The following is a 27,539-nucleotide window of genomic DNA, read 5'->3' on the forward strand; positions in this document are numbered from 1 at the left end:
TATTTTAAAGTTCGAAAATGTGTGATTTTTTCGTTAAACGCAGCTTTGGGTCTCGACACGAGCGAAACTTTCCAGCTACCGTATCCACAGGTATTTCGCAATCTGCCTCGATTTTTTGAAAAGTTTCGATTAAGCAACTCAAAAATTTTTCCTCGAAAATAGGGTACCAGGTCTCGACACGACAAAATTTGTTAAACGTAAAAAGGTGTGCGCCTTTAAAGAGTACTGTAATTTAAAATTTTTCTTTCTACCGAATTTTCATCGATTTTCCGTATTTTTCGCATTTTATTTTAGTTTTCCAATGAATACATATATTTTTAACGAAAAACTATGAAAATAGGTAAAAATCACCAACAATGAAAGTTTGAAACAACAGTATCCTTTAAAGGCGCACACCTTTTCGAAAATGTGTCGTGTCGAGACCGGGTGCCGTATTTTTGACGCAAAACCCCAAAATTTCGAGTATTCCCAGCAGCTCTCTCATCTTATCAATAGCATTCACATCAAAAATTGCAAAAATGATGACAACATTGGAAATAATTGCGGGTACGGTAGCTGAAAACTTTTGATCGTGACAGGACCCGCGGTCCTCCTTTCTACACCACAGACACCCTTCTTTGTTTAATAAAACTCCAAATAGCCATAATAAGCCCCGGAAATGTCCAACAACGTCCTTGCTGTACATAATATGTGTGTCAAAAACGGTCATTTTTCTTGGTGTATTGGTTGCGTGGAGTGAATGATGTCTCTAGATTGATTTAAAAGATAGTGAGGCGGTGTCCTCCGTTTGTGCACTACATGGTATTAGCCCATCACATATTATTGTGTGATGGCTATCTTTGTCTCAATGACACCGATACTCTTGTCCGTCCATCCAGTTTTCTGCTGCTGCTGCTGCTGCAGCTCATTTTGTGAGTTGTTTCGCATTCCTTCCCATTCCCACGAAGCATATGCTTTTCTTCTCCTTCCGATTTAATTGTTTTCTGCGATTATGAATGCGTAAATTTGAAATTACACATGTTTTTCTTCTCTTTTGGATTGGAACCGGCGATTTTATTGGATTTGGAACTTTTAAAGATAAAATTCGAAAAAATTTATTGGATAAAATATTTTTTCATTCTCAAATTTTCGTTTACAGTTGACAAAAATTTTTGCAAAATTGAACAAAATTTCGATAAAAATCCTTTAAAAAGCTTCTTCTCCCAAAGAATTCATTTTCCACGCGAGACTCATTCACAACAAAATCTTACGCGCCTTTAAATTGACCGTAACCTCAAGCCGCCCGCGTTTCGAAATTCTCATTCAAATAATTTGCTTTTTCTCAGAGTTTGGCCCTATTTTAATGCTTTTCTTCGATTTTTCTCTTTTAAAAACAGCAAAAACATTAATTTTTGATTTTTCAGAAAATTTCATGAATTTGTAATGCGATAAGCAGTAAAATCACATGGACGACCCAAACAGGATAGTTTCCGCCTCGCGTAGGCCCAAAGCATTGATACGGTTGCTCGATTCACAACAAATTGAAGTAAAAACCCTATTTTCTTTATTAGAAACTAATTTATTCGAAATTCAGGTGGTTCTTCATTCCCGACTCTCAGTGGAGGATGTTCTTCGCTTGGTCGCCGAAAAAGTCGACCTTTCGTTTCCGGATTCGCAGTATTTTTGTTTAGGATTTTCAGATAATTTGTGAGTTTAAGAATTTCAGTCACAAATAATCATTTTATCTTTTCAGAAACAATTTTCACTGGCTCGACGGCTCGGTAATTCTCTACGACCTGGTCGCGTCGACTTCAAATCCAAAAGGCACATTGACCTTGTCGCATCATGTCAGGTGAGGAGCGGGAAAAGACGCAAAAAATCATTCGGAAAACATATGATGAATGCTTTGCAGATTCTTTGTGGACACGATTTACGAGGTTCAGTGCGCATCGACCGCCAAACTTTTCTTCTTCGACATTCATAATCAGCTAGCGAGAGTAGGTTTTTGAAAAAATGTCAGAGAATTCCATGTTTTTCGTTGTTTTAGGTACGTTTTATGTTGATTGGCATGCAAAAATTGTGTCTATCAACTTAAAATGTACTTAAAACTGCTAAAAGCGCATGTTTTTCAAATTTTCACTTGCGAACCAGAGCGAAATTGTTCTAAAAATTGATAACTCAAGATGAATCTGAGCTTTTCTCAACGGGAAGTTGTCTGAAAATATGTAAAACGATGCTTCAAAATATAAATAAAAAATTTGAAACCCAGACATTTTCGAGGGAATTCAAAAATCATTTGGTCATTTTCGCAATTTTGAAAATAATTCATTAATTGTTTCTATCATTTAGGAAAAAAACTCAAATATTTGAATTTTGTTCACTTTCCTGTGAATACATACCTCGATTAAAAAAAAAAGAAATTATAGGTTGAGTACCGAAATTTGAAATTTTGCCTTTTTAGGCCGAAAATCACCCAAAACGACTGAATTTCGTAATGAGACGTTTTGAAAATTTCTCAAAATAAGTTATGGCAGTTCAAAGTTCTGGAAAAAGGCTCATTTTCAGCTAAAATCGTATTTTTACCAACTTCTCGGTATCACAGCGTTTATCACTTTTTAAATATATATTATGGTTTTTTATTAGGTGTTTATTCGTTGATTTAAATACATTTTCGGTCAGTGGGGTACAAAAATGTAACTTTTATTTGTGCCCAACTGGCCAAAAATGTTAAATCAACGAATAAATGCCTAATAAAGGATCACAATATTTATTTAAAAGTGGTAATTTAAAAAAAAAAAGTTCCAGACGACACCGAGAAGTTGGAAAAAATTTTGATTTTAGCTGAAAATATACATTTTTTCCAAAACTTTGATCCACCATAACTTTTTTCGAAAAATTTGCAAAACGTGTCAAAACGAAATTCGTTAGTTTTGGGCCATTTTGGGTATAAAAACGCAAAGTCTCAGATTTCGGTACTCCACATTTAAAGACATGCAAATTAAAAAATTAATCAACTAAAAATAAATTTCACGACACTGAAAAATTACTTTTCTTTGAGTTTTTATCCAAATTTAGGCTGCTTTTTTTTTTGGCGTCACTGTGAAAATTTATCCTAAAACAAATGTTGTTCTTCAACTTTTAACTTCCAAGAATCATTACAAACCTGACCTATTATTTCAGCACGAATTACTAGTGACCAGCGAAGACTACTTTGAACTGGTTGCAATTCTTGTATCCGTCTTCGTCCCCGATTGTCAGTAAGTGCTTTTTCTTCTTCTTTCTTCTTCCACACCGCCCGTTCCTTAGCTTTTCCTCACTGATCCGGTCTGTGTGTCCGTTTTCTGGGTCTTCTTGGGGTTCAATTTAGCAAAGAAAAGAAATTTGAATCTCCACTCGAAAGTGTGTGTATTTGTATGCGGTTTTTATATGCAATGATAAGTCAATTTCGACCCGAAATACATTTCCTCTGATATGTGTTTCATTTCGTGGCTTCTTCACTTTGACCGTGTTATTGACTATTCAAAACTGTTTTCCTTAAATATTGTGCTTCAAAATTAAAAAAATCACTCTAAAAAAATGTTTATAATTTTTAATTTTTCTGAATTTTTAAGTGATTTTGAGATGATTTAATTATGTTTCGAATTCCCGTGCTTCCCATTTTTCGGCTAAATTCATTGCCGAGAAAACTATTAAATCGTCGATTTTTTGGCGGCCAATTCTAGAGTTTCAGCAAGTTTCTTTTCCTGAAAATGACTGAATTTTTTGGAAAAACGTTTCTATTGAATGCGTAAGAGGAGTAATCGATTTTTTTTGCTTTCTAACTCCCAAATTTGGCCGAAAATTCCGATTTTTATCCAAAAAATGTTTGTGGCAGTTCAATATTACAAAAAAAAATCATTAAAATTTAGCTCTAATTTGATTTTTTTAAAAGATAGTTCAAAAAGTCTTGTTTCAGGCCATTTTGAGTACAAAAAAAATTAATATGGGGCAATTTTGGGGGAAAATTCAAAAATAATTTAGCCAAATTTTTTTGCAAAATTGATTTTAAAAAAATATCACAGAAAACATTTTCGATCAAAAAGCAACAAAAAAAATCGCATTTTCCTCTTTTCCAGACTAAAACTTGATATTTTTTGAAAAATAAAAAAGAATTTTGGTCCGAAAAAACCAAAAATCTACAAAAAAAGGCAATCCTGTAAGCAAAATCCCCCAGATTTCGTTTCCGACACTGCACATGATTAGTTTCATTTATTGGCTTCGTCGTTTTTCTCACTTTTTCCGAATTTATTTATTTCCCATGATCATGATTCCATGAAGGTCGCCCACTAACACCATCTCTTTCGTGATAATTTACAACTGTTCTTCCCCTCCTTCTAACCACCACAATCCCCCATTCTTCCCATCTTCTAAATTCATTGTTTAATTCTCACAGAGAACACACAACGGCCGAAGCGATTTCTCGAATAATGCCAATGTCCCATCCACCGTATATTCTACTGAAAACCGATCAGAGTGAAGTGGAACGGAGAGTTTTTGAGAAGTTTCGATATTACAGACGACTGCCTGTAGGTACTGGAATGATAAGGTAAGTGTATTCGGATCAGTGCTAGGACGAACAAATAATTTTGGGCCAAAAAACAAAAATTGAAATTTGCAAAAAACCAACAAAAAAAGCTTGATTTTATATTAAAAAAAAACCGCGAAAAATAAAAAAAGGTTTTTTAAATCTAAAAAAATAAATTTTTAGTCAAAATACCAAAAAAAAAAAAGTCCCAGCCCTGATTCAGATCAGGGAATAATTTGGAACAAAAAATCAAGAAGTACGTTAAGACTCACCTAGAAAAAAAAAACGTTTTTTTTTCTAAAAGTTTTGAAAATGTTTTTTTTTTAATTTTTGAAATTTCAAAACTTGAAAAACGAAGATGATTCAAAGCTCAGAAGAAAACCAGAAATTACGACGTTTTTTTTTCATTTTTTTTTCTAGCTTTTGTTAATCTCAATCAAGGGTGTCGGTTTCGATTTTTTCAAAAATTTGCTTAAAATTTTGGCAATTGTTCTTCTTTGAGAAAAAATTTTACAAAATTAGATTTAAAAAATATTTTATGGTTAATTTTCTGAAAATTTTGTTCGATTTTTCGATTTTCCCTGAAAACTTCGAAAAAATCGAAAAATTACACCCTCAATTATCTTGACAACAATTTTTTGATTCCACCTAAAATGTTCACTGGAAAACAATTTCTCGTTAATTTCTGGATTTGTTTTTAATTTGAAATGCTTTACCCACTTCTGATCCGGATCTTTGAAAGCAAAAGGTTTTGGACAAACAAAAGAATAGTAATGCAAAGAATTCTTGTTTTCTTTTGCGTAGTTTCTGTCTTCTACCTTTCATTCTACAAATTAGTACAATATATTGAAAATTAGGAATTCGGTTTTCTACCGTTAATTTATCAATTTTTAAAACCTCTTCTTGTGATAATAAAATCTCTAAAACTTGATTTTTGCAAAATTTAAGTTAAAATTTCGAAAAAAGTAAAATGCACTGCAATGTGAACAAAATTTAAAAAAAAACAAATTTTCAGTTTCATAAAGCTCGCCGAAAAGAGTGAATCGTATGGTTATCGAATGTATGAAGCTCTGAACGAAAACAATGATAAATGTATTCTATCAATTGGATATAAAGGAATTTACATTTATCGAAGAAGTCGACATCAGAATTTGATCACACCGTACCTCGCGTATCCGTGGAGAGTTATCGACAATTTGTATTATCGGGATAAGAAATTTTCCATCGAAATTCGGGAACCGAAAAAGTGAGTTTTTGCAAAAATTGAAAAGAAAAATATTATCTCCTTTTTAACTTTTCGATGTTTTTGAGGGAAAATCGAAAAAATTGAAAACCAAAATATCAAAAATTTCGATTTTTTGAGAATAAAATAATCGGAAAAAAAATGTTCGGAAAATTATCCATATCTAATTTTCTAATTTTTTTCTTTTCTAATTATCTAATTTTGTTTATATAGAGGAGAAAAATGAAACTTTTTTCTAAAAAAAAGAAGAAAACCGAAATGACCAAAATTTTGAGCTAGTTTTTGAAAAATCGAAAAACCGACACCCTTGTTTCTGAGACACCGTAAAAGGTTTTAAAAAGTAATGAAAAATTGCTCGAAAAATGGTTTATAAATCAAATAAAAGTCGATTTTCAATATTTTTTCTTAAAAAATGTTTTTAAAGAAATCACCTAAAATTGGGAATTTCAAAAAAAAAAGTGGAATCTCAAGTTTTTTAAAAAAAAATTGAAAAATTGTTACTTTCTTAATAAATCCATACTATTAAAACCTTAAAACCTTAAAACCTTAAATTAATAATTAAAACTTTTCTTAATAAACTTAATAAAGTATTTTCTTCTTAGACATTCTAGTAGTGTGGATTTTGCCAAAATATTTCAAAATTGGCCAAAATTCCTAAACATCCTAAAAAAATCCGGAATGTTTAAAATGTTTAGATTTTCAAAAAAAAAACTGTCTAAGTTCTGGCAAAATTCCATATTTTCAAAAAAAATTATTTCTAAGAATTTTAGCATAATTATTTTTTCATTACCGAAGAGCTAAACTATTTCAGTAATTTCCTTATTTTGACTCAATCGGAAACTTCCGGCAATTCCGGCAATTGTCGGTTTTCAAAAATCCGGCAATTCCGGCAATTGCCGGTTTTCAAAATTCCGGCAATTCCGGCAGTTGCCGGTTTTGTGAATTTTCGGCAATTGCACACTGTTTTGACTGTAAATAAATAAATTTCAGAGATGTTTTAGTCATTTTACCAACATACGAGCAATTTTAAACATTTTCCTCTAAAAAAAACCTTGATTCGAATTCAAAATTTCTATTCCACTAATTTTTTCATTTTCCCACGTCTTGCGGTTTTTCAGGAACGAAAGTAGCGAGAACGTGTCAGATGATGTGATCCTGATCAATGACCGGCAGCTGTCAGAAGCATTCAGCCACCCGACTACCCAGTAAGTAGTCCCTTATTTGATTCTTCATTACCCTCTTTTCCTGCCACCTATCTTTTTGAATGTTTTGTCTAAGATGACTGTGCTGCTGCACCCATCTTTGCTCATTGTGCACACCACGCAACACAGAAGCATACAGTTGCGTCAACTTGAAAGTTTCCTTTTTTGGACACCGCCGCCTGACATAGCGCACGTTTATTAGAGACGCAGAGTGATTGCCCAACCAATAGGTCTCTATTGAACGGGCAAAAAAATGAACTTCGTGACGTGTCACCTGGCAACCTCTTTTGAATTGACAAGCTTAATAGAGCAGTCGTCATTGTTCATGAATTCGAAAAATGATCAAAAGCGCAGCGGCTCAAATGAGATGTGACACACGGAGAGAGAGACATACTGGCGCGAATAAATAATTAATGAGACTGTTTGTATGGTCATTTGTGAATGAAATGGCTTGTTTCGACATGAAATACGATTCAAATTGGTCGCGGGAATTCCGCGAGTCTCTAGTTTATTCAGAAACACGAAATTTCATTTTCCTGAAAAATTTGGCGCCGCCGAAAATTTTTTTTAAAAAACTCAACAATTTTGAATTTGTTCCGCTTCAAAATGAAATCGAAGAAATTGAATATATTCAGACTAAATTTTCAGTGTTACTTTTTTAACGGGAGAGTGTTTTACAAAGTTGTATTTCAGAAAAAAAAAAAACGTTATTACCGTATAAGTGACTTTTTTCTTCTAAATTGAAGTGCAAATTTTAGAAAAAAAGAAACTTTGAAACATTTTTAATACTTGGTATTTTACTCGAAAAATCGACGATTTTGCGATTTTCTGATATTTCCAAAAAAATTCGATTTTTCAAAAATAAACTTAAAATTATTTTATTTTTTTAGAAGAATTTTTAAGTTTTTTTCTCATCAAAATAGACAAAATTAGATTTTTTTAAAAATCATACTTTATGGTTAATTTTTAATTTTTTTTTTGATTTTTGATTATCCCTTTAAAAATCAAAAAAATCGAAAAATTACACCCTTGATTGTGACTCATGTTCTAGTTTTTTAAAAATTAATTCACACTAACCTTGTTACCATATTCCTACTTTAAAAAAAAACTAAATAAGTTTACATAAAAATTTAAAAATTAACATTTTCCAGAGTTTCCTGTGGTCGTCGCCGTTCAAACAATCAACAGCCGCGAGTTCTTCTATTCCCATTCACATGCCAAACTCCTCTCGTGTGCCGAACAGTTTGGATGTCAGCAATCGCCCAACATCGTTTCTTTTTGGAACGAAAGGAACTGAAAAAGGTGAGCGGTGATCTACTTTTCTTTCTACCTTTTCTCTTCCGTCAGTCCGTTCTCTTACTCGTTTTCCAATCTCCTTTCCGTCCGGGGGGCGCCCATTTTGCGCAGAAGGCGTGACAAATTTCCATGGATGATGATGTCTTTAAGGGTGGCCAGACAGACTTTAGGTTTTTCGTTTTGAAGAGGCGAAAAAGTTGCCTATACGAATTTTTAATTGAGTTTTTCTACTTTTTTTGGAGAAAGAGTTCGGCTTTACAGCCTAAGTTGGATTGTTAATTGTGTAGATGCTTCCGAGCGAATTTTTAGCACATTTTTTCTAAAATTAGCTAGGGTAAATCTATAAATCTATAGGTCCCCGCTCTATTTTAGGTTTTTTTTGAACTTTAACATTGCATTTTCTTGCAGTTCACCAATTCTTCTGCTTTTTTTTTATTTTTGGCGACAGTGCACTTTTCAGACTTTTATCGTTCTTTAACTATCGCCTAGTTGAAGCATTTTTCACTACACTCCACCTTTTGAGAATCACAAATGATGAGTCATTCTTTGACAAACAATAAATTCCTCTCACATCGGTTTTTGTTTTGTTTTCTTCTTTTTCTTCATATTTGTTGTTTCTTCGTCTCCTTCTTCTGGTGATACGAATTGCGTTTGTCTTCAACAATTCCTCATCTTGTCAGTTGCTGTCAGCTTCTCAGGTGCTTTCAGCTCTAATACTTTTTACACCCCTACTTTTCAGTGAGAAGTTCTCACTATGTTTTCTCCATTTATCAACCAATTTGAGTTGCCTGGAAACATTGTCACGTGCGTGCTTATGAGAAACAGAAAAAAAGGGAGGCAAATAGCAATTTTCTCGGCTCACTTCTCGCCGGCATCTCCCACGAGTATGAGAAAAAAGAAAAAAATGAACTAACTCTCTGTGGTAACTCTGAGCAACATACACCGGCTCTTTTTCCACTTTGCTCTTCAAGAGCACCCATCACGTCATCACTCATTTCGTCGCATCCCCCTCACTGTCACAAGAACTCATCGTTCGGTTGCCATTGGAGACTTCGTAGGTTGCTGCTGATGATGAGAGGCTCGTCTCGTTATTTTTTGCATTATTCAATTCTTCGTCGTTAGATCATTGTATTTATTATTAGCAATACAGTGTGTGTGTGTGTGTGCATGAAAACATTATGCAATCGGCTCAATCAGTTTGGCTGAACGGCGTTTGAAGTACGTGCGCGACTATGTTGCGTCGGTGAGGATTAAGAGACAAGCGGTGGTCTTAATTGGGTTGTGTCATCGTCTAATAGGATATTGTGTGAACACATTGGCTACTGTAATATGAGCATATATCTAATGAAGTGCTGCTGGTTGAGGAATTTGAAGCAAGCTGGCAGAATAATTGTGTAGTTTCGAGATAATCTAAATCGTTGAATATTGCTACACTACAACAACTGACAGAATGAATCATTTTTTATTGAAAATCTGTGTCATTGTTCGTTTGTGTTTTTTTCGCTTTGTTTGGATGACTCATATCCAACACGCCGACTTTATCAACGTACACATTTCGATCTACTATTATTTCAATAGTTTTCTATCTCACATTCCCATAATTTTTTGTACTTGTCTAGGCCTCTTTTCGAAATAGTTCGAACTCATCACCGAACTGCCACCGTTTCTGTATGAGCAGCAGCCTCACGGCAGTCTCTCTGCGTCTCTTCGTCTCACACGCTCTCTCGCGTTTCTATTGTGACAAACGATCGTGCGGTGGTGGTTGTGATGGTGGTTAAAAATTTGCATTTTGTATCCGTGTCCGTTCACCTCTTGGCCAACACACAGTTTTGTCTCCTGCTACAAATGTTCTGTTGAAATATGACATTGTCATCATGAAGAAGTCTTCTATTTTTGCTCTCTCACTCGAAACAACGATTGATGAAAAATATATGACCATAGGGTCCTTGTGCTCTTTCTCTCTAGATCTCGTCATGTTGCTCTCCGGAGCACTTGTCCGTTTTACACACTTAAAATCCGGGGCACAAACTCTTTTTTTTTTGCGGTGGTGGTGGTGCTGTTGGTGCTCACCGAGATATATCACTCATTTTGTTCTGTGATTGACTTGCTGCTGACCACCTCAATTCGTTTGCATATGAATGCATAACAAGGAACACCAAATCCACATTGCTTTTCCACATGAACCCTGTGCGTTTTTGGTTTTTCTCAGAATACCGAAAAATCGAAAAGTTTCGTTTTTGGGTTTTCAGTTTTCCGATTTTTTAAAATTAGCTCATAAATCGAATCCAATTTTTCAGTGTTTCAAAATTCGAAGCCTATACCAGAAAAGCAGATTCTGGAGATTTTGCCGCTTTCTCGAAAGTTCGAAAAAAAAATCTGAAAAAATGTGTCGGGTGCATCCCTTTATCCATCCCCTCAAAATTATATGTTTTCCATTTATAAACAGAAATATTTTTCAAAATTTTTCCGCACTGCCGCTTCTATTTGTTCAACAGTCTCGGACGCCTTTTTTTGGGAGAAAATGTGTGTGCCGGTGGTTGCGTGTGTGTCATCATCACAGTCAGTCAGACCTTGTAATTTCGAATTCCGTTTCTATACGGGAAAATGAATCCCTAACAAGGAAATGAGGCAATAAGATTAGTCTTTTCCTCCTTTTCTTACAGTATTCATGTTTTTCTGTAGCTGATCATGTGGTGGTTGTAGTTCTCATTGTTTGCGATATATATAAGTTTACCTATTGTCACAGACATACATATCTTCAAAACTCACAAACTACTGTGTCTGTGTTTGTGCGTGTCTGGTTTTTGAAGTTTGATGGATGAGATTGTCCTTTTTTAGCAATTTTTTTTAGAATGTCGCTTGCAATTTCCGTGCGATTTGTTTTACACAATCGGTTTATATTTCATTAAAAACGTTACTTTATTAGCTTTTTGCTTTGTCGAATTTTGTTCAAACATCTCCGCTATGTCAGTGAAAAATTCCAAAAATAGACGCTGCCTTTAAATTATCATATTCTCAAAAAAGTAGAGTAGAGTGATTTTTTGAACAAATTTAATTTATCTATTCTATTGATCTTCTACTCGTTTCAGTCGTTTATTATATTAAATAGCTGAAGTCGTTACAAAACTGACAAGTTGGCAAAATTTTAGGTTCTGTACCAATTTAGCACTTCATCTGGAAATTTTGAACCACAAGTAGGGTAATTTCGACTCCGCCTTGAAAGTGCAAACTCGTTCAGCTTCCATGTGTGATTCAGGGAATCGTAAGACTCAATCACCTTCGAAACGAATAAACTTTCAATATTATTCACAAAAGCCACAACCCTTCGTCATCCCGGGCGCCTGACCGATGATTTAAATCACTCGAAAAGTGTCGCCGCTTGGCCACTTCAACTTGTGTGTGTGTATATGTGAGAGCACATCCATAGAGCAAAAGCACACACACACACATCTATTCAACAAATGGGTAGTAGTAGTAGTTGATGATGGTTGTGGTGGCAATCAATCCGAGATTTCAAAAACTCTCTCTCTCTCCCACATGAAAACATGTCGTTTGTTTTCTGTCTCTCTTGTTCTAACCATTCTTGTGCTGAGGAAGACGATTCCTGATCGTCTCTCTCGGAAAACGATGATGCCTAGCTGTTAAGCGGATTGTCTCATTTTGCAGACCAACACAGGCAAATATACTTGAGAATCCGAATTACGGAAAGAAAAAGTTGCTTTTAACTTTCCAAAAAACCGAAGCTACCAAGTTGAACATAATTGTCAAGGTCCTTCTAATACGATAAATCCATCACATTTGTGCGGCTGTGGCAAAAAAGGCGTGCGGTCGTTCACCACAGGTGGAATGACCTTAGAATTACGATTAAAGCGGTAGTCGAACAATGGAACAATCAGCGAATACAAAATAGTCGTGCGATGCGGCAAAACTCGTGGATTGGAGAGGCTAATTGGCGAGATGGAACGTCGTTTTGCCCTCCGGTCGGCATCCCGATTCAATTATGAATTCTGTTGGTGCTGCAGGTTGTTATGTTTTATGAAAGTGAGGGAACGACGAGAGAGAGGGACACCTAGGCGGTTATATCCGGTGACACGACTGTCAGATTCCTACAGGATGATGGAAAGGGCGTGTAGATGTAGAGATATACAAGGCCGTCTAACCTCCGTCCATCCATCGTCGGAAAGACTGTTTTGCTGGCTGCGTCTCCGTGAATTCACTTTTGTATTCCTTGGAAGGAAGATCAACTACTACTACTACTTGCGTGTTGTCCAGTAGAGCTTCTCTCTGCGAATCGTCACAACTTGTTGCTATTTCCTGTTCTCCTCCTCGTCTTTCTCCATTCTCTCAAACCTGAAGGTGCACAAGAAGGGCGGTAAACACTGAACTTATTGAGAGGAGCGCAGGAGTGCGCGAAAGTGAAATTTCGAAAGGAATCTGTTGTTGGGAGCAGCGCGGGAGCAAAAAGAAGAATTTTGTGGTGCTGGTTGTTGCTGCTGCTGCTCTTCTGTTGATGCTTATTATTATTCGGTGTCGTCTTCATTGTCTTCCACAATTTGAATGCACATGGAGCAAGATGTGAACGCTGCGCTCAGGCCGGCGTATCGGCATAGGTACCTACAGGTATGTCCTGCAACATTTTGCTTTTTGCACATTTGTATCTTCGAACTCTGATTTCTCGATGTTCACATTTTTAATCCTGTTTACTTTTCAACATCAAAAAACTCGAGTTTTTTGGATCCTTTGGCTGTTTTTTTCTGGAAGAGCAAATGGTGTCAAGGTTAAGCATCAATGTTCTGGTTGCCATTATCCTTAACTCTTGTTATAATCATCTGTTCGTGACCTCTTACCTCAGTTTATGAGCTGTTATCTTCATTATCTTCGTCATCAATGCTCCATCCTCCTGTTCTTCACATGTCTCTTGCTCGACCGCATGTGTTGCTGCTCATTTTTCTCATCAAGTTTTCCCCCCATTCATCTCATCCCACCATTGATTTGATCGCAATTCTTTTCGTTCTCTTTTCCAATTAGTGTTTTCCCTCCTCAATTTCATTTTCATTTATCTAGATTATTCTAGAAATCAAGAAAAAAAGAGTGAGAAAAAGTGGTTTTTGTTTGAATTTCTGATGAGCCTGTCCGGTGGTTTTTGACGAGGAAGCACATCATTCATTCAACTACTACTACTGTCTGTCGCATTCATAAAGGATTGTTTCTCATTTCAATTCGCTCATTCATTCATTCTTCGCCTTCTTCCTAATATCAACAAATTTGCGTTTCGAAATCAGGTTCTTCCTCGGCCACATGTAAATTATCAGCTAATCGGTTCGCTGATCCGCGCGCACGCACTTTCTCACTTCATTTTTCGTCTCAATTACCCTAATTTTTCGAACGTCGTGCATTCTGTTAGGAATTTCAAACGAGTTTTTTTGGTGATTATTTATGGAAAAATCTATATTTTTTATTCAAAAATTACAGTACCCGGTCTCGAAACGACAAGTTTTTAGTTTTTTAAATCGTCTTTCACAAATGTATTAAAATTTCTGAATAATATATCGAAAATTGTCATACGATTACTGGTTCTATTCCAAAATATTATTCATGTTGTTGATCATCTCGGGGAAATTGAGCCCTTCCTTTACCCTTAATACTACTACTGCACCCTCTTGACTTTCTTGAATAATACGGTACACATAGTCAAAGAGAGAGAGAGACACCACAAACTCTCCGCTAAACCCAAGTAAACATGAGGAGACCCATTTCTATATATATATTTATTCCGAATCTCCGCGAAAAGTACTATAATCGTAAAGGTGGTTCTAGTTGGAATAGTGGTCCTCTCTTCGGAATTCGTCAATTCCGGAAATGACATTAACGCTGCTCTTACTCTCTACCAAAAACGCTTCCCTTTTTGCTTTATGTATGTGCTTCTTTTTCCTTTTGTGGAGTCTTTATTTAAATTTTTTGGGATTTTGCGTTAAATTCCTCTTACTGTTTTTGCCTCTCCCATAGGAGTTTCTATATTTGTGTTTTTTCCGGATATTTATCTATCCTGAATGCTCATAACTTTACTGAAATATGCCTCTCGAAATTCAATTTTCCTCTTGACAATCTCCCACCACTTCGCCTCCTCCTTCTCAGCAGCAGCGCCTACTTATTTTCCGATGTGTTCGTTTCTTCGGGTTTTCTCACTCGTTAAAGCCCTCTTCTTCTGTATCATCAGTTGAATCTATAAAATCGAAGATCTCGATACCTTGTGACTGTTAATACAGCTTTTGATCTCTCTGTGCTTCCACTACGCCCCGGGAGGCGAGAGCAAAGTATATAATCGGGTCACAAGTACATTGAATATCGAATTACCAAAAGTGCCGAGTCATTTCATTTTCGCATCCCGTTTCACGGCGGTGAAGATCGAAAACAATGAGTAAAACGGAATCACTGGATTTTTGAATTTTCAAGTATTTCTTGCATTAAGACTACTATCGGTATTACGGTAGGTTTACTTCTTCCATATTCTAATATCCGATTCTATCGAATTCATATAGCTTTATATGCTATAGAATTTCAGAAACTTCCATCAATCTTCAATGATAGATGTCATATCAGAAACCATTCATAGATTACGATCTACCGTTCCTCCTCTTCCTCACTATCCTCCAAGCGTCTCGTTCCATTGAATACACGAGAATATACACATTTTGACCATCTTCCACACTTTTTTCCTCTTCCAGCTCAATCTTTGGCCCACTCATTTCATTTTGAAACCCGTTTCGCCTTTTTTTCGTGGGGAGCACACACACACAAGCAGTTACTTTGTGTTTTCTCATCCTCTCTTTGCCGTCGGCATTCCCTTAAAAAAGGAGACGCTCCTCCATGGCAGTTAGTGTCCACACTGCGAGTTTCGTGGCTCCCATGGGAAGCGAGTAGAAGTAGTACAGAGAGTGCTCTAGTGACGACGTCGTTGTCGTCAACACCGTTTTGTAGAATGGGAGGGAATCGGTATTTTGGAATGTGCTTTTGTTGAAAAGCTCGCAGTTTTTAGGTCCAAAACAAAGGCATCACGTTTTGAAATGAACGTTCTAGAAGCTAGATGTCTTAGATGTTTGTCTGAAATACCCTTTTTCGTGAGCTTCCAGAGCATTTTTTTAAAAGTTTTTGGCTGAAATGCTCATGAAATCCGGAGTACACGAGCTTTTCGTAAATCGACACATGGCCCCAGAAACTTTTTATTTCGATTTATCTTGAAGTAAAGACTACAAATTTAATCTACTTTTTGATATGAAAATAAAATTTGATTACATTCACCCCAAACCTCCTAGCCAATTTTCCCAAGCAATAAATTGTTTTCTTGAGGTTTATACGTGCTTGTTTTATTTGAGTAATCATACTTTTTTTCCCCTACAAAACTATCTTCTCTGCTCCACCACAATACGAAATTTTCAAAATGACCGCGTATTCGCCATCCGATCCCGGCTGGCTCTTTGTCTTTTGCTTTATATCATTTTCTCGAGAAACCGCATATATATTTTATTGTCACGCTCTTCACCACGGGGGAATGCAATATGGCTCTTGCGTTCGCCCGTTTTATCTTCATCTGTCGCGTGGTCGTGGTGGTCCCGTCGCGGACTAGTATCAAATGACTATGAGCCTTTGTGGCATCCCGACGATTTGAGAAGAGAGAGTTTACGATCCGAGAGTTTGAGCATAATATGGTCGATATATTCAAATTCCAGATCAAACTCCAGAATCAATTAATTTAGTACGTTGTGTGTCTTCAATCACGCAATCAGTTTCTCATTATTATTATATTCTTGTTTATGCTAATTATATGTTGTGAACGAGAGCCTGATTGCGTGTGAAAACGCTTCTCCTCGTCTCGACTTGATCCCATATTAGCCCTCATTTGACCTATTGAGCCAATCATCTGAGATACTCGATTCTTCGTCATACGCAACTAAGAGATCTTTGGGAACAACAGTCATATTCTAGTTATCGTAATATCGCGAAATTTTGACATATCAGTTTGATCTACCTAATGTTTTCTGATACATCATAATTTTCTCTGTGAACATTAGAATTTCAAATTTCAAAAAATTCATTTTCTACATCAAGTGAACAAATTGGTAATTATTTGCCACCTGTAGCAGCCACTATGACTTAAATCGCGGTGAGACCCACTCGGAAAACAGCGTTTCGCGAAATTACGACACCAAGAAACAGAATTTTCTGCCAGTATCTACAGTACCATCCGATCCCAACCTACTTTGAATATGAATATAGAGCTCTTTCTCTAGACAGTTGGCTCCACCTGTTGCGTCTTATGTGACCTGTCTTCTCCTGTTAATCGTCATGTCACCGAGCTGTTTTTTTTCTTTGCTGCGCGCAATTATAAGAAAACCACAGATATTCGATGACTGGATGGGCGTCGCCGATTTCAAATGATCAGGGAGGTCACTAATTCAATCAAATCTCTCGTTCTCGGCCAATTTATCACATCATCCTGTTTTTTGTCTATTTCTTTTTACACTCTTTTTCAAAAAAAAAAACAAACTCCCTTGTATGGCTTCTATTTATTTATTTAACCATGCCATCATTGTGTGTGTGTGTGCGCGATAAATCTATGATACCACCACCTGCCAGCAGTCTTCGCCGTAGTCTTTCCCTCTCGGGCCACTCGTCTGTCCCGTAAGCTCTTTGCATAATTTGAATATACATATAGTACCTTCCCCTTGGGAATCTCGACTGCTCACACCTGTCGCCACAGTACACAGAAGCCTTGCACGCAAGAGAGAGCTCATCTCGTTAATCCTCACTTTTAATTTGCTCCTCAATGATTTCATCATTACTACAAGAACAACCCAGCTTGGGAGAGAGGGAAAAATTTTTGAATTATGTTTTGGAACTTTTCCAATGTTATGTTATGACTTGCGGCGGCATGTGTTGTGATTCGGCGGGTCTTTTTAAAGAAATTCGAATTTCTCGAGGAATTAGTATTTACAGTACAATTTTCGATCCTTCCAGACTGTGTTTTATCAGTTGAATAGGCTCAGGTTGGTTACTAGTGTAATAGAACTCGGAAAGCATGTACCATGTTCTAAAAATACCATCTCGAATCATATATCCTAGAAATTTAAAATGTATTTTCAAAACATGTGTTTATTGAATTTTGTTGCACTTATAACCAGTGAGTCTATTCAATTGGTACTGCTATTTCCCGATTTCCAGGAAAAAACAGTACTACAATAATAATTCTTTGGAAATTTTGAATTTCTCTAAAACACCCGCCAAGTCAAGAGACATGCCGACGCGAGTCATAACAAAAACATCAGCAAACTTTCAAGACGCTCTCTCACGCTCCTTTTCATTGCTCTTTAAGAAATGACAGAAATGATTGAGGAAGATGAGAAATTTGAAATTCTCAATCAGTTGAAGTAGATGGGTTTTTCCGTAAATGAGAAATATCTATTTGTATAAAATTTTATACAATAAATTCACTGAGGGATTTGCTAGGCAACAGTGCAAATCGTCCTTAAAAACGTGTTCACCTGTTCCAAAAAAATTCGACTATAAAACGAAAAAAAAATCGAATTTTTCAAAAAAAAAAACTGAAAAACAACATTAAAAAAAATTTTTGAAATCAAACGGCACAAAACAGTAATTTTGTTGAAATATTAAAACTTGAACCAACGGAAGGTTTTTGGTTTTTCTTTTTTACTTTTTTGCTGAATCAGTGTTGCAATATATTTTTTGGACCTCATCTAGAGAAAAGTCGATTTTTGTCAAATGTCGGGCAGTCCTAGTAGGCTTGTTTGGACGTAAAATTTTACAATTTTTCTTTAAAACTAGTGGTTGTCCATCTTGTTTTTGTTCTTCTGTAGTGTTCCACGCCACTTGGAAATGGCTTGTCAATCAGCGATAAACAGTAAATATGTGTAGTGCAAACAAACGTTATAATTCGTTCTCTGCCTCCCACTCTGTATCTTTTGACCTCCAATTACTTTCAAATATTCCGTTTTACCATTTGTTTTTTGTTTTTTCATCCAAGAAGCTCCGCCTCTCTTAGCTCCTTACGCAACCTAAGCACCGCCCCCACACCACGTGCCTCCTTCTCTATCTTCATCCACCTTTATGTCATTAGTCGTGAATCACTTCACAATAATGTCTGTACGAATTCATGCATTCAAGCAAAGTATTCTCGAACTGTTTATTGATGCCCATTCTCTGCAGAAAGGACATCATCATTCGCGAAACGCTGTCGTCGATCATCAGGAGCTCACCGAGAAGCTCAATCGACTTACCAGTACCAGCTCGTTGGGATCCAGTCTGCCTTCATTGAGGTTTGCAATTTTTTTTTAATTTTTTGGTCAATCAAAATAACCCGAAAGGACCGAATTTCATGACGAAACTTTTCACGGAGCTTCAAAATTTTGAAAGAAAAAATAGCTCCAATTTTGGTCAAGTGTCACTATGAAATTCGGTCTTTTGAGACCGTTTTTAGCCTTTTCGTGGACATTAAATAATTTTAGAAACTTCAATTTCTTAAATTTTCAGCTCTCTTCACTCGAACTCGTCGATCGGCACAATGCCGTCGGCGAAAATTGGCGACGGAAGTACATCAAGCCTTCCAATGTCATCAGCCAAGCCAATGTCAACACAAACATCGGAACCACAGTTACCAGATGTACCCGAACCGAATGAATCGCTTCACAGTGAGCTTGGCAAAACTTTGAGCAAAATTTTGAAAAAATTGGAAAAATTTCAGATAAAACAATCGACGAGTTCCAGAAGGATCAAGAGAAATGTGATCGATTGAAAGCTCGAAAAGCTGAACTCGAAATGAGGCTTCGACAAAAAATGCAAGAACTCAAGGATGTATGTGTCGAAGAGGGAGATATAACCGGAGAGATGCCTGTCGAAATTAACGACGTTGTGCTCCCCGGCGATGATTTTCCACGATTAAAGCGGCGAGTCGGGACAGCTTATTCGATTCCAGATGAATTGATTAAAGCTGATAAGGTAATCAATTTTTTATTTATTTTCATTCAAAACTCGTGTAAAATCTCGAAATCATGCTGAAAGTGCCGCGTGAAGTGGGCTAGATCTTGCCACGTCATTACGTCCGGGATCCTCCAGATAGGTTCCAGTGAGACGGACGACGATCAAGAAATTGATCATAATGATGATGACACCGACGACATGAGTCATTGATGCATTCGCACTGGCTCCAGGTCCATCGAGCACAAGATCGTAGATCATTAGTTGAAGAGCCACGATTGCGTTGACACTGCACACGGAGAGGGAGAAGAATGCGCCGATTGAGAGTCCACCTGGAAAGAGGTTTTTTTTAAATGAAATCGACTTTCCCGGGGAGCTTACTTGTCATGAGAAGCATGCTCAAGGAGACCAGAACGGCACTTCCCACACTCAAACCGACAAGAGCCTTTCTGTTGTTATCGAATCGATTTCCAATGAGCTGAAAGAAAATTAAATCAAATTTTTCAAGCCTTATGCCACACTAGAACCTACGTGAGCAGTTAGTCCGACTAGAACTGGCATAAAATAATTTGGTGCTCCATAGTCTGACAATGCGTAATGAATATTACTGATTGTGGAGAATGTTCCACACAAGAACGCCCAAACAATCATAGACACCCGATATTCATAAAGTGTTAGTTTGTCTTTTTTGAACAAGTATGCAATATTAGCTCCCAACAGTGGAAGGAAGACATAAGTGAACATGAAGACAATGAAGCTTCCGAAAATCTGACGAGCCGGGCTGTACAGACAAGAATAGCCTCCGGCACGGATGCCCAAGGTGAAAGAAGCGAAGAGAATTGTACGAGCCACGTAGAGTCTGAAATTAGTTGAATTGAGCGAGTTTTCACGAATTTCTACGTACTCCATCAGAAGATTCCGTGGAAACGTCGGTGGAAGAGGCTTCGCGTCGAAGACGCGGAGCATAATCTTCTCGCATTCTGTCCACACAATTGCAGCGATTGACTTGGGCTGCTCTTTTTCACTGAAAATTTGGAATTTTTGCGGCTTTTGCCCGAGAGTTGCGTTACTTGGAGTACTGTAGTTTTTAATAGTTTCTATCCCGTTTTCTCGAAAAATGTGCTACTACGGCATGTTTTTTCTAAATATTTTCCACTAAAAATCAGTATAAATTTTAGCATTTTTCGGAATAGTTAAGCTAAAATGAAAATTATTTCCAGATAAAGTTGATTTTTAGTGAAAAAATATTAGAAAAGGCACATTTTGTAGAATTTCTATGCATTCCTCCAGTGTTCAATAAATATTTTGAGAAAACGGAAGAAAAACTATGAAAAAACCTGAAAATGTCGCAACGATGAGCTACAGTACTCCTCAACGGCGGAAATCAATCGTGTCGAGACCTGGTACCGTAATCCTGAAAACTCACTGAACGGGTGGTGGTTGCTTGACAGTAGCCATTTTCTCTCGAATAGTATCGAATAAAGCGAAATAAAATATTTTCTTGAGAAGTGAACACATTACAGGAGTTTATTCAAATATCTCCCCTTAAATTGAGAATAGTTCAAAAGTTCACGTTTTTTTCAAATATTATTTTTTGCAGGCTGATAAAATGAGCCAATTGGAAACTGACGTGGAGCTTCATCGACGGATTGTGGCGGCGGCTTCAAGGCTGGCAACTGATAAGAACACGAATAAATCAGTGAGAAAGAAGCGGCAGAAGGATCTTCAAGCAGCACGGCTCCGGCTCAATCGGCTCGAGCAGGGACTTCAACAAATGAGACATTCGGCGAGTAAACCGGATATTAGTAGCCTTACAAGTGATAGTAGCAGTGAGTTTTAGCTAAAAAAAAATTTGAGATTTCAAGTGAAAAATTTGAAAATTTCAGACTCCTGGACAGCATCCAACTCGAGTGGACCGATGCTCACGATGGCGATGACGAAGAGCTGCCCTACGACGCCACGTGGATCGGTGCCAGATTTGAGAAATGGCTTGGACGATGAGAAAGACGAATTTGATGAAAATGTTGAAGATCGTGTGTCCAGGAGGGCTCCGAGGTATATTACGATGCTCCAAATTGATTTTCAAGTTGAAAATTTAAAGTCGAAAACGAAAATTTTGGTTCTAATATTTACTATATAGTCTGATTTTAATACGAAAATATCAAAAAAATATTATCTCAAAAATAGAGATATTATGGAAATAAAAATAATTATTCCGAAACATAGAAAACAGTTTTTTTTTCGATTTTTCTATTTTTTGAAAATAAAAATTGGAAATCTACTCTAAAAAAGCAAGAAATAAAAGAAAAAGAAAAAAATGAAAATTTTCAGAGAAAATTTTAAAAGTTGAATATTTGTAGTCGAAAAACAAAAATTTTGGTCTAAAAAACTTGGAAATCTGCTAATAATCAATATATTCTGATTTAAATGAGGAAAAAAATTATAAGAGAAAATGGTGACTTCTCATAAAGCAAAAAAATATATCAAAAAATGGTTCAAAAATTTTTTTTGTAAGATATTGTATTTCCGAAAATCGAAAAAGGTCTGAAAATTTACGAAGTTAATTTTTTTATGGGAAAAATAGAGCTTAATTATTCAAAAAGAACACACTTTTCTAAAAAAAAAAGCAAGAAAAAAAAATCTAATCTGAGAGTGCATTTCCCTTTAATTTTAATCAATTTTTCCTCAAAAAACCCCCAACTTCTCCCCGTTTCCCAATCCCATCTAATCATTTTCCCAATATTTACAGTGCAATATCCCGTCACTCCCTATCCCAACGATATTCTGGAGTTTCCTCTTCCTCCACAAGTTCCGGATCTGATTCTATGGGACTTGGGCTTCCACCACGTCCAACATCTCGAAAATCACAGCAACAACAGACGACACCGTTCGATGATCAACTCGACAATCCGATGATCTGCGAGATTCCACCACCACCATCTTCTGCCGCCGCCCATCCACTGTTAGTAACCAACCTGTTGTCACGTGGCAAGACCACAGGGTGTCGTGTACTAACCGAATATTATCCAGTTCTGAAGAGGATCAGAACAAATTATTGATTTATGTGTCGTTGTCTCAGCTTATTGCATATAAAAATTCACTTCTCTTCTTTTTTTTCTAGGCGTGCAGATAATATTACCCATTTGCGAAAAAATTTCGAATTTTGCGCCAAAAATACGGTACCAGGTTTCGACGCGACAACTTTTTTGTTGAATGCAAAAGGAGTGGGCCGTTAAAGAGTTTTGTAATTTCAATTCTGGAAATTTTCATCGATTTTTTTCAAATCGTGAAAAAATTATGAAAAATCGATGAAAATTCGCAGAGTTGAAATTACAGTACTCTTTAAAGGCGCACACCTTTTTGCATTTTCCAAAAACTTGTCGCGTCGAGACCGGGTACCGTATTATTAGCGCAAAAATCGCTAAATTTCGCGTCTGGGTTTAATAATAATAATAACATTAATAAAGCTTCTGCACTAATAGTTCTATTTTTGATTTTGGTTTTTGTTGTTGTTAATTTTTAAAAAAATTGGATTCACTTTTAAATTTTATCATTATAAAAAATCACAGAATTCCCACTACTAACCCCTGAACCAAGTTTGAAAAAGAAGTTTTTTAATTTTTTCGAATTTTTTGTATGAGTTGAAATTGAAAACTGATTTGTCCCTTTAAAAACATCAGAAAATTCAACGAAAAAAAATGCTCCCCAAATTTGAGAAAAAAAATCAATATTTTTTTGATTTTTCAGCTACGAAAACGTCGGCTACCGTTCCACATCGTATCGAAGCAGTTACCGGCAGGCACACTATCCTACAATTCAGGTATAATAGACGTTTTTTAAAGATGAAAATATGAAAATTATGGAGAAAATTCAATTTTTGATTTTAACAAAATTTTGACAAGATTTTGACAAAAATGTCCATTTTTAAAAATTTTCAATTTTCTTTGAAAAAAAATTTTGAAAAAAAAAGTCGAAAAAAAGTTTTAAAAAAACATGTTTGTAAAAATATAAAAGTTTCTTCAAATTTCTATTTATATCGAAATAAAAAAATATTTGCATTTTACGTTTTTTCTTTGAAAAAAAAACTTTTTCATTCAAAAAATCGAAAAACCTTCGTTTTTTCCAGAAATTTCTCTTAATTTCTGGAAAATTAAAAAAATTGTAAACATTATTTTTAAAGAAAAACCCTTCGAGTTTTTTTAAAAATAAATTTCTTAATATTTCGAAAAAAAATAGAAAATAATGAAAATTCTTTTAAAAAAAACGAGGAACTATCAGGGTTTTGAGGAAATAGTTTTGAAAAATTTTGTCTTTCCAGACTATAAATCTACAATTTATTTCAGGACGAGCATACCCAACGAAAACGTGCTCAATCTGCACATTCTATAAGTACAGATAATGGAGCAACAGGAAGAACATCCACATATTCTGTCCCACTAAATGATGCTGCTCAAAAATTCCGAGAATATGATTATGATGATGAAGAAGATTCTACACCGACAATGGATCTTCCTAGTCATCTTATCAATGTTCGACGTCTAACATCCTCAATTTCATGTCAAGCTGGATTTGCCACTGCAAGCTTGGATCGTCGATATTCGAAACTTAATGGAGGAAGATTATCATCAGGTGGTGGTGGATCGGATGATGTTGTTCGACAGAATGTTACTACTAGAATCACAACATTCCCTGTCGCTACGTCAGCGGCTACCGTAATCTTATCCGGGTGAGTCAGAGGAATAAACAAAAAAAAATCAAATTGTTTAGAAAAAAGGAATTATTTCGGTTTTTCGAGAATTTTTTAAAGAATTTTCGAAGAGTAAAATAAGATAAATTGTCTATTTTCCAAGAAAAAGAAAAAATTCTCGGATTTTCAAAAATTGAAGAAAATTTCAATATGTGCTGAAAAAAACCAATTTTCCAAATTTGAGAAATTCTCCCGAAAAAAGAGAATTTTTTAAAGATTATTTTGAAAGTTTTGTCGATTTTCTAAAAAAAAAATTTTTTTAATTTGGAATTTCCGGTTTTTTAAAAATTTCCATTTAAAAAAATTAAATTTTCTCTAAACTTTTTTCCCTATTTTCCCGAGAAAAAGTAATAAAAAAGTATTTTTTAAATTAAAAAAAACGAAATTTCTGTCTGATTCTCGAAAAATGATCTATTTTCAAAAAAAAAGGTAAAAAATCGATTTTTCAGAAACAAATTCGATTTTCGAAAAAAATGTTGTCGGATTTTCAAAAATTAAAAAAAATCCGTTTGTTCTGAAAAAAAGTCAATTTTCCATATTTGAGGACTTTTTTATTTTTCTTCCTGAAAAGATTCTTATTGGAAAAAATACGGGGTTTTCCAATTTTTTCTTCGAAAAGAAATTTTTTTTTCGATTTTCTGGGAAAGAATTGAAATTTTCCAATTTTTCCTGGTTTTTTTTATTTCCAAAAAAATTAGTGATTTTTGATTGGTGACCAAAAAGTGATTAGAAGAGATAATTGAAAGAATTTATCGAAGTAGAAAGTCCAAATTATCTTCTTTTTCTTATTTTAGAAAACCTTACTCTGCATCAGAACTTCCTCGATTTCAACCACCTCCTCCAGTTGCCCGTGTCACACATATGCCACGTGGATCCCTGCCACCGTACTCCTCCGCGACAATGGGAGCACAATCACCGGCTCCTCCGCCAAACGGAAAATTGCCGACAAATCCGCAAATGGAGGCACTTTTATCATATTATAAGCAGCAACAGCAACAACAACATCAGCAGCAATCACGGTCAGCGCCATCTCAACAGCCCAAGACGGCGACAATTGTCTAGAATTTATATACATTTTTTAAAAAGAAAATTAAATGGAAATGATTTTTTTTTGTATGATTTTTTTCTATGTACCATTGTGTCCTCTCATTACCCGAATTTTATGGTTCTCATTCTCTGTGAATTTCGTTATCCGGTGTGTCAGACCCTCTTAGACCCCTTCCCTCCAATTTAAGACCCCTAAAACCATTTTGCTCATCACTTTTCAATTATTTCCCCCCAACCACACCAACATGTGATATGATTCCGTTTCACTTATATGCTTCTCGTTTTGTTTCAGCTCCCTCCACGAGACGAGTTCGCCGTCGACGGGTTCACACCGATTTCTAGATCGCGTTTTCTTTTTCTTATTCACCTCTCAACTTGTGTGTGTCTCTCTCTCTCTTATAGTAAGAGAAATTTCAGTTCTTGAATCATATATATATATATTTGAGCGAGTATTTATTTTCGACGTTTCATTGTAAATGTGCCCAACTTTTTTTTTCAAATATAAATATGTATTACTATTTTTTGGTTTTTAATTGAATTTTAAATTGCAGGTATTCAGGTTTCTATCAGGTTTTCACTATTTAAAAAAACTGATCGGTTTTTTTTAAATTTTTCCGTAAAATGTTTCTAATTTTTTATGGAATAACTATCAAAAACTGTAAAAATTTGGAATTCACAACAAAAAAATACATTTTTCGGAAATACAAACAATTCTGACTCTAACATAAATTTTTTCTGGAGATTCAGAAATGTTTCGATACCCAATTTTTCTAATTTATGATATTCCATATTTTTCGGAATATCCAATTTTTTCTGACGAACCCCTCTGTTTCCCAGTGATTTTTTGGGCTATTTAGTGTTTTTTTTTCAATTTTTGTTCAAAAAAAATCATTGTTCGATTTCATTCAGCGCCGAGTGAAATCGAAAAATTATATTTTATTTTGAACGAAAATTGAAAAAAAAACTTTTAAGGGAAATAGAGGGGTTCGTCTGAAAAATTGGATGTTCCGAAAAATATAAAATATCAAAAATTAGAAAACAAGTTGTATTCAGCAAAAAAAAAACAACATAAAATTAATTTTTAACACAATTTTGGCAAATTTCCAGTTTTAGATAACTTCCGGCAATATTTTTTCGTAGAAAAATTAACTTAAATTCAATATATTTAAAATCAAAATGTTTTTCTGTTTTTTTTTCCTAAAATATCAATTTACCGATTTTCTCCAGAAAATTTTTAAAAACGCATTCTTATTCTTTTTTTTTCTAGATGAAAAACCGTAGACACTAATATTATAAGACCTCTGCGCTATTAGCTAATATCCAAGGTATCTGAAACTCGAATTCACAGGCCGAAAATTCGTATTATCTTTCCGAAATCGAGCGATTTGATCTACGCCTTGTGTCCTTCTTTGCATGGCGCCGAAAAACCGAACAACACTTTGTTCTTTTTTCTCAGTCATTTTGAATTGTTTTTCGGCGGAAAAAGCAGAGACCTTTCACCGTCAACGTCTCTTTCAAAAAGTCAGCTGTGCTCAGAAATAAGCTCGCTAGGTTGTCCGTGTGTGTGCACTATTTTTCAAAAACGTCCACCACGCAAAGACGTATCGATTTATATTTCTGCTTTATCTGCTTTTCATTTCTTAATTTTCCGTCTCTGGTGAGGGAATAACACGTTTCAAGGCCGAATTCCAGAGTTTTCGTTTTTTTTTTAATTTCGGATTCGATAAGATTCCAATGCTTCGCTCGTTTCATGACGTAAACGCTCCTATTTCAAGGTTTGAATTTCATTTTTGTCCTTTACAAGCGTTTTCTTACTTTAAAGCAAAGAGTTTGTGGGTTTTTCGTTAAATAGACTAAAACTGACGAATTTCATAATAAAAATGCTCAAAATTCAGAAGAAAGAGTCAAAATTTGCTAAAAAATAATGAAATTCGGTCTTCACGGGCCAGTTTTAGTATTTTAAAGCCAAAAAAATCTCACAATCTCTAATTCCCCTTTAAAATACTTTAAAAATACCGAATTCCATGAAGATTTTGTTAATTTAAAAATGTTTTGTTCGATATTGAACAATTAAAAAAAAATTCTGATAAAAAAACGGCAAAACACATTTTTTGGCGCTAAGAAATCAGAAATCAAACGAATTTTGTTTTGAAAATATTTTAAAATATCGAATTTTGTAAAAAGTCCGCAAACACCGCGACGCAAAACCACACAAAAGTACTGTAGCTGGTGAATTTGTGCATGTTTGCGTCACCGTGTTTGCACACTTTCGTTTTGAATTTATGTTTATTTTTCGCGAAAATTTCGACAAATCCTGTTTGATTTTATGTTTCTATTGCTCATTTTTATATCAATTCGGTTTTTTTTTCGACTTTCTGAAAGGCTAGCAATTTTTTTCCATTAAAAATATCAGTTTCCGCCGATAAATCACCGATTTTTCGTCGATCTTTCTATCAAAACGTCACTCTAGAA

At 35.4% G+C, this 27,539-nt stretch overlaps 2 protein-coding genes across 9 annotated transcripts; one reads left to right on the forward strand and one right to left on the reverse strand.

Annotated features, from left to right (window-relative positions):
- Nucleotides 1-1,397: 1,397 nt before the first annotated feature.
- On the forward strand, nt 1,398-25,588 carry F07C6.4 (the record flags this gene model as incomplete). Of its 8 annotated transcripts, NM_001268745.3 has the most annotated exons (18): nt 1,402-1,525; nt 1,574-1,686; nt 1,733-1,831; nt 1,892-1,976; nt 3,160-3,236; nt 4,412-4,564; nt 5,559-5,789; nt 6,905-6,991; nt 8,140-8,290; nt 18,506-18,615; nt 18,830-18,987; nt 19,041-19,294; nt 20,874-21,102; nt 21,160-21,328; nt 22,023-22,235; nt 23,021-23,093; nt 23,617-23,999; nt 24,815-25,082. In NM_001268745.3, the coding sequence occupies 18 exons, from the start codon at nt 1,445-1,447 to the stop codon at nt 25,080-25,082; spliced, it is 2,934 nt and encodes a 977-aa protein (NP_001255674.1). The 8 variants fall into 8 exon arrangements, with proteins under 8 accessions (NP_001293862.1, NP_001370283.1, NP_001255674.1 ...); NM_001306933.4 differs by lacking the exon at nt 22,023-22,235 and having other exon boundaries at nt 1,398-1,525; nt 24,815-25,587; NM_001383224.2 differs by lacking the exons at nt 23,021-23,093; nt 23,617-23,999; nt 24,815-25,082 and having other exon boundaries at nt 1,400-1,525; nt 22,023-22,757.
- On the reverse strand, nt 19,292-20,771 carry M02B1.4 (Bax inhibitor-1 family protein). The gene is made up of 5 exons (NM_070043.4): nt 20,700-20,771; nt 20,178-20,297; nt 19,805-20,132; nt 19,655-19,751; nt 19,292-19,605 (listed from the first exon to the last, which is right to left on the reverse strand). The coding sequence occupies exons 1-5, from the start codon at nt 20,729-20,731 to the stop codon at nt 19,346-19,348; spliced, it is 837 nt and encodes a 278-aa protein (NP_502444.2). The 5' UTR covers nt 20,732-20,771; the 3' UTR covers nt 19,292-19,345.
- Nucleotides 25,589-27,539: the final 1,951 nt, after the last annotated feature.

Source organism: Caenorhabditis elegans, chromosome IV (genome assembly GCF_000002985.6).
Source record: "Caenorhabditis elegans chromosome IV".
Taxonomy (NCBI): Eukaryota; Metazoa; Nematoda; class Chromadorea; order Rhabditida; family Rhabditidae; genus Caenorhabditis; species Caenorhabditis elegans.

Bases quoted from the DNA above. Each gene is read 5' to 3' on its own strand.
- M02B1.4 (NM_070043.4), bottom strand. From the start codon at position 20,731: ATGGCTACTGTCAAGCAACCACCACCCGTTCA. The intron at 19,752-19,804 runs GTAGGTTCTAGT...ATTTTCTTTCAG, and splicing joins TAGTCGGACTAACTGCTCAC to CTCATTGGAAATCGATTCGA. The intron at 19,606-19,654 runs GTAAGCTCCCCG...ACCTCTTTCCAG, and splicing joins GAGCATGCTTCTCATGACAA to GTGGACTCTCAATCGGCGCA.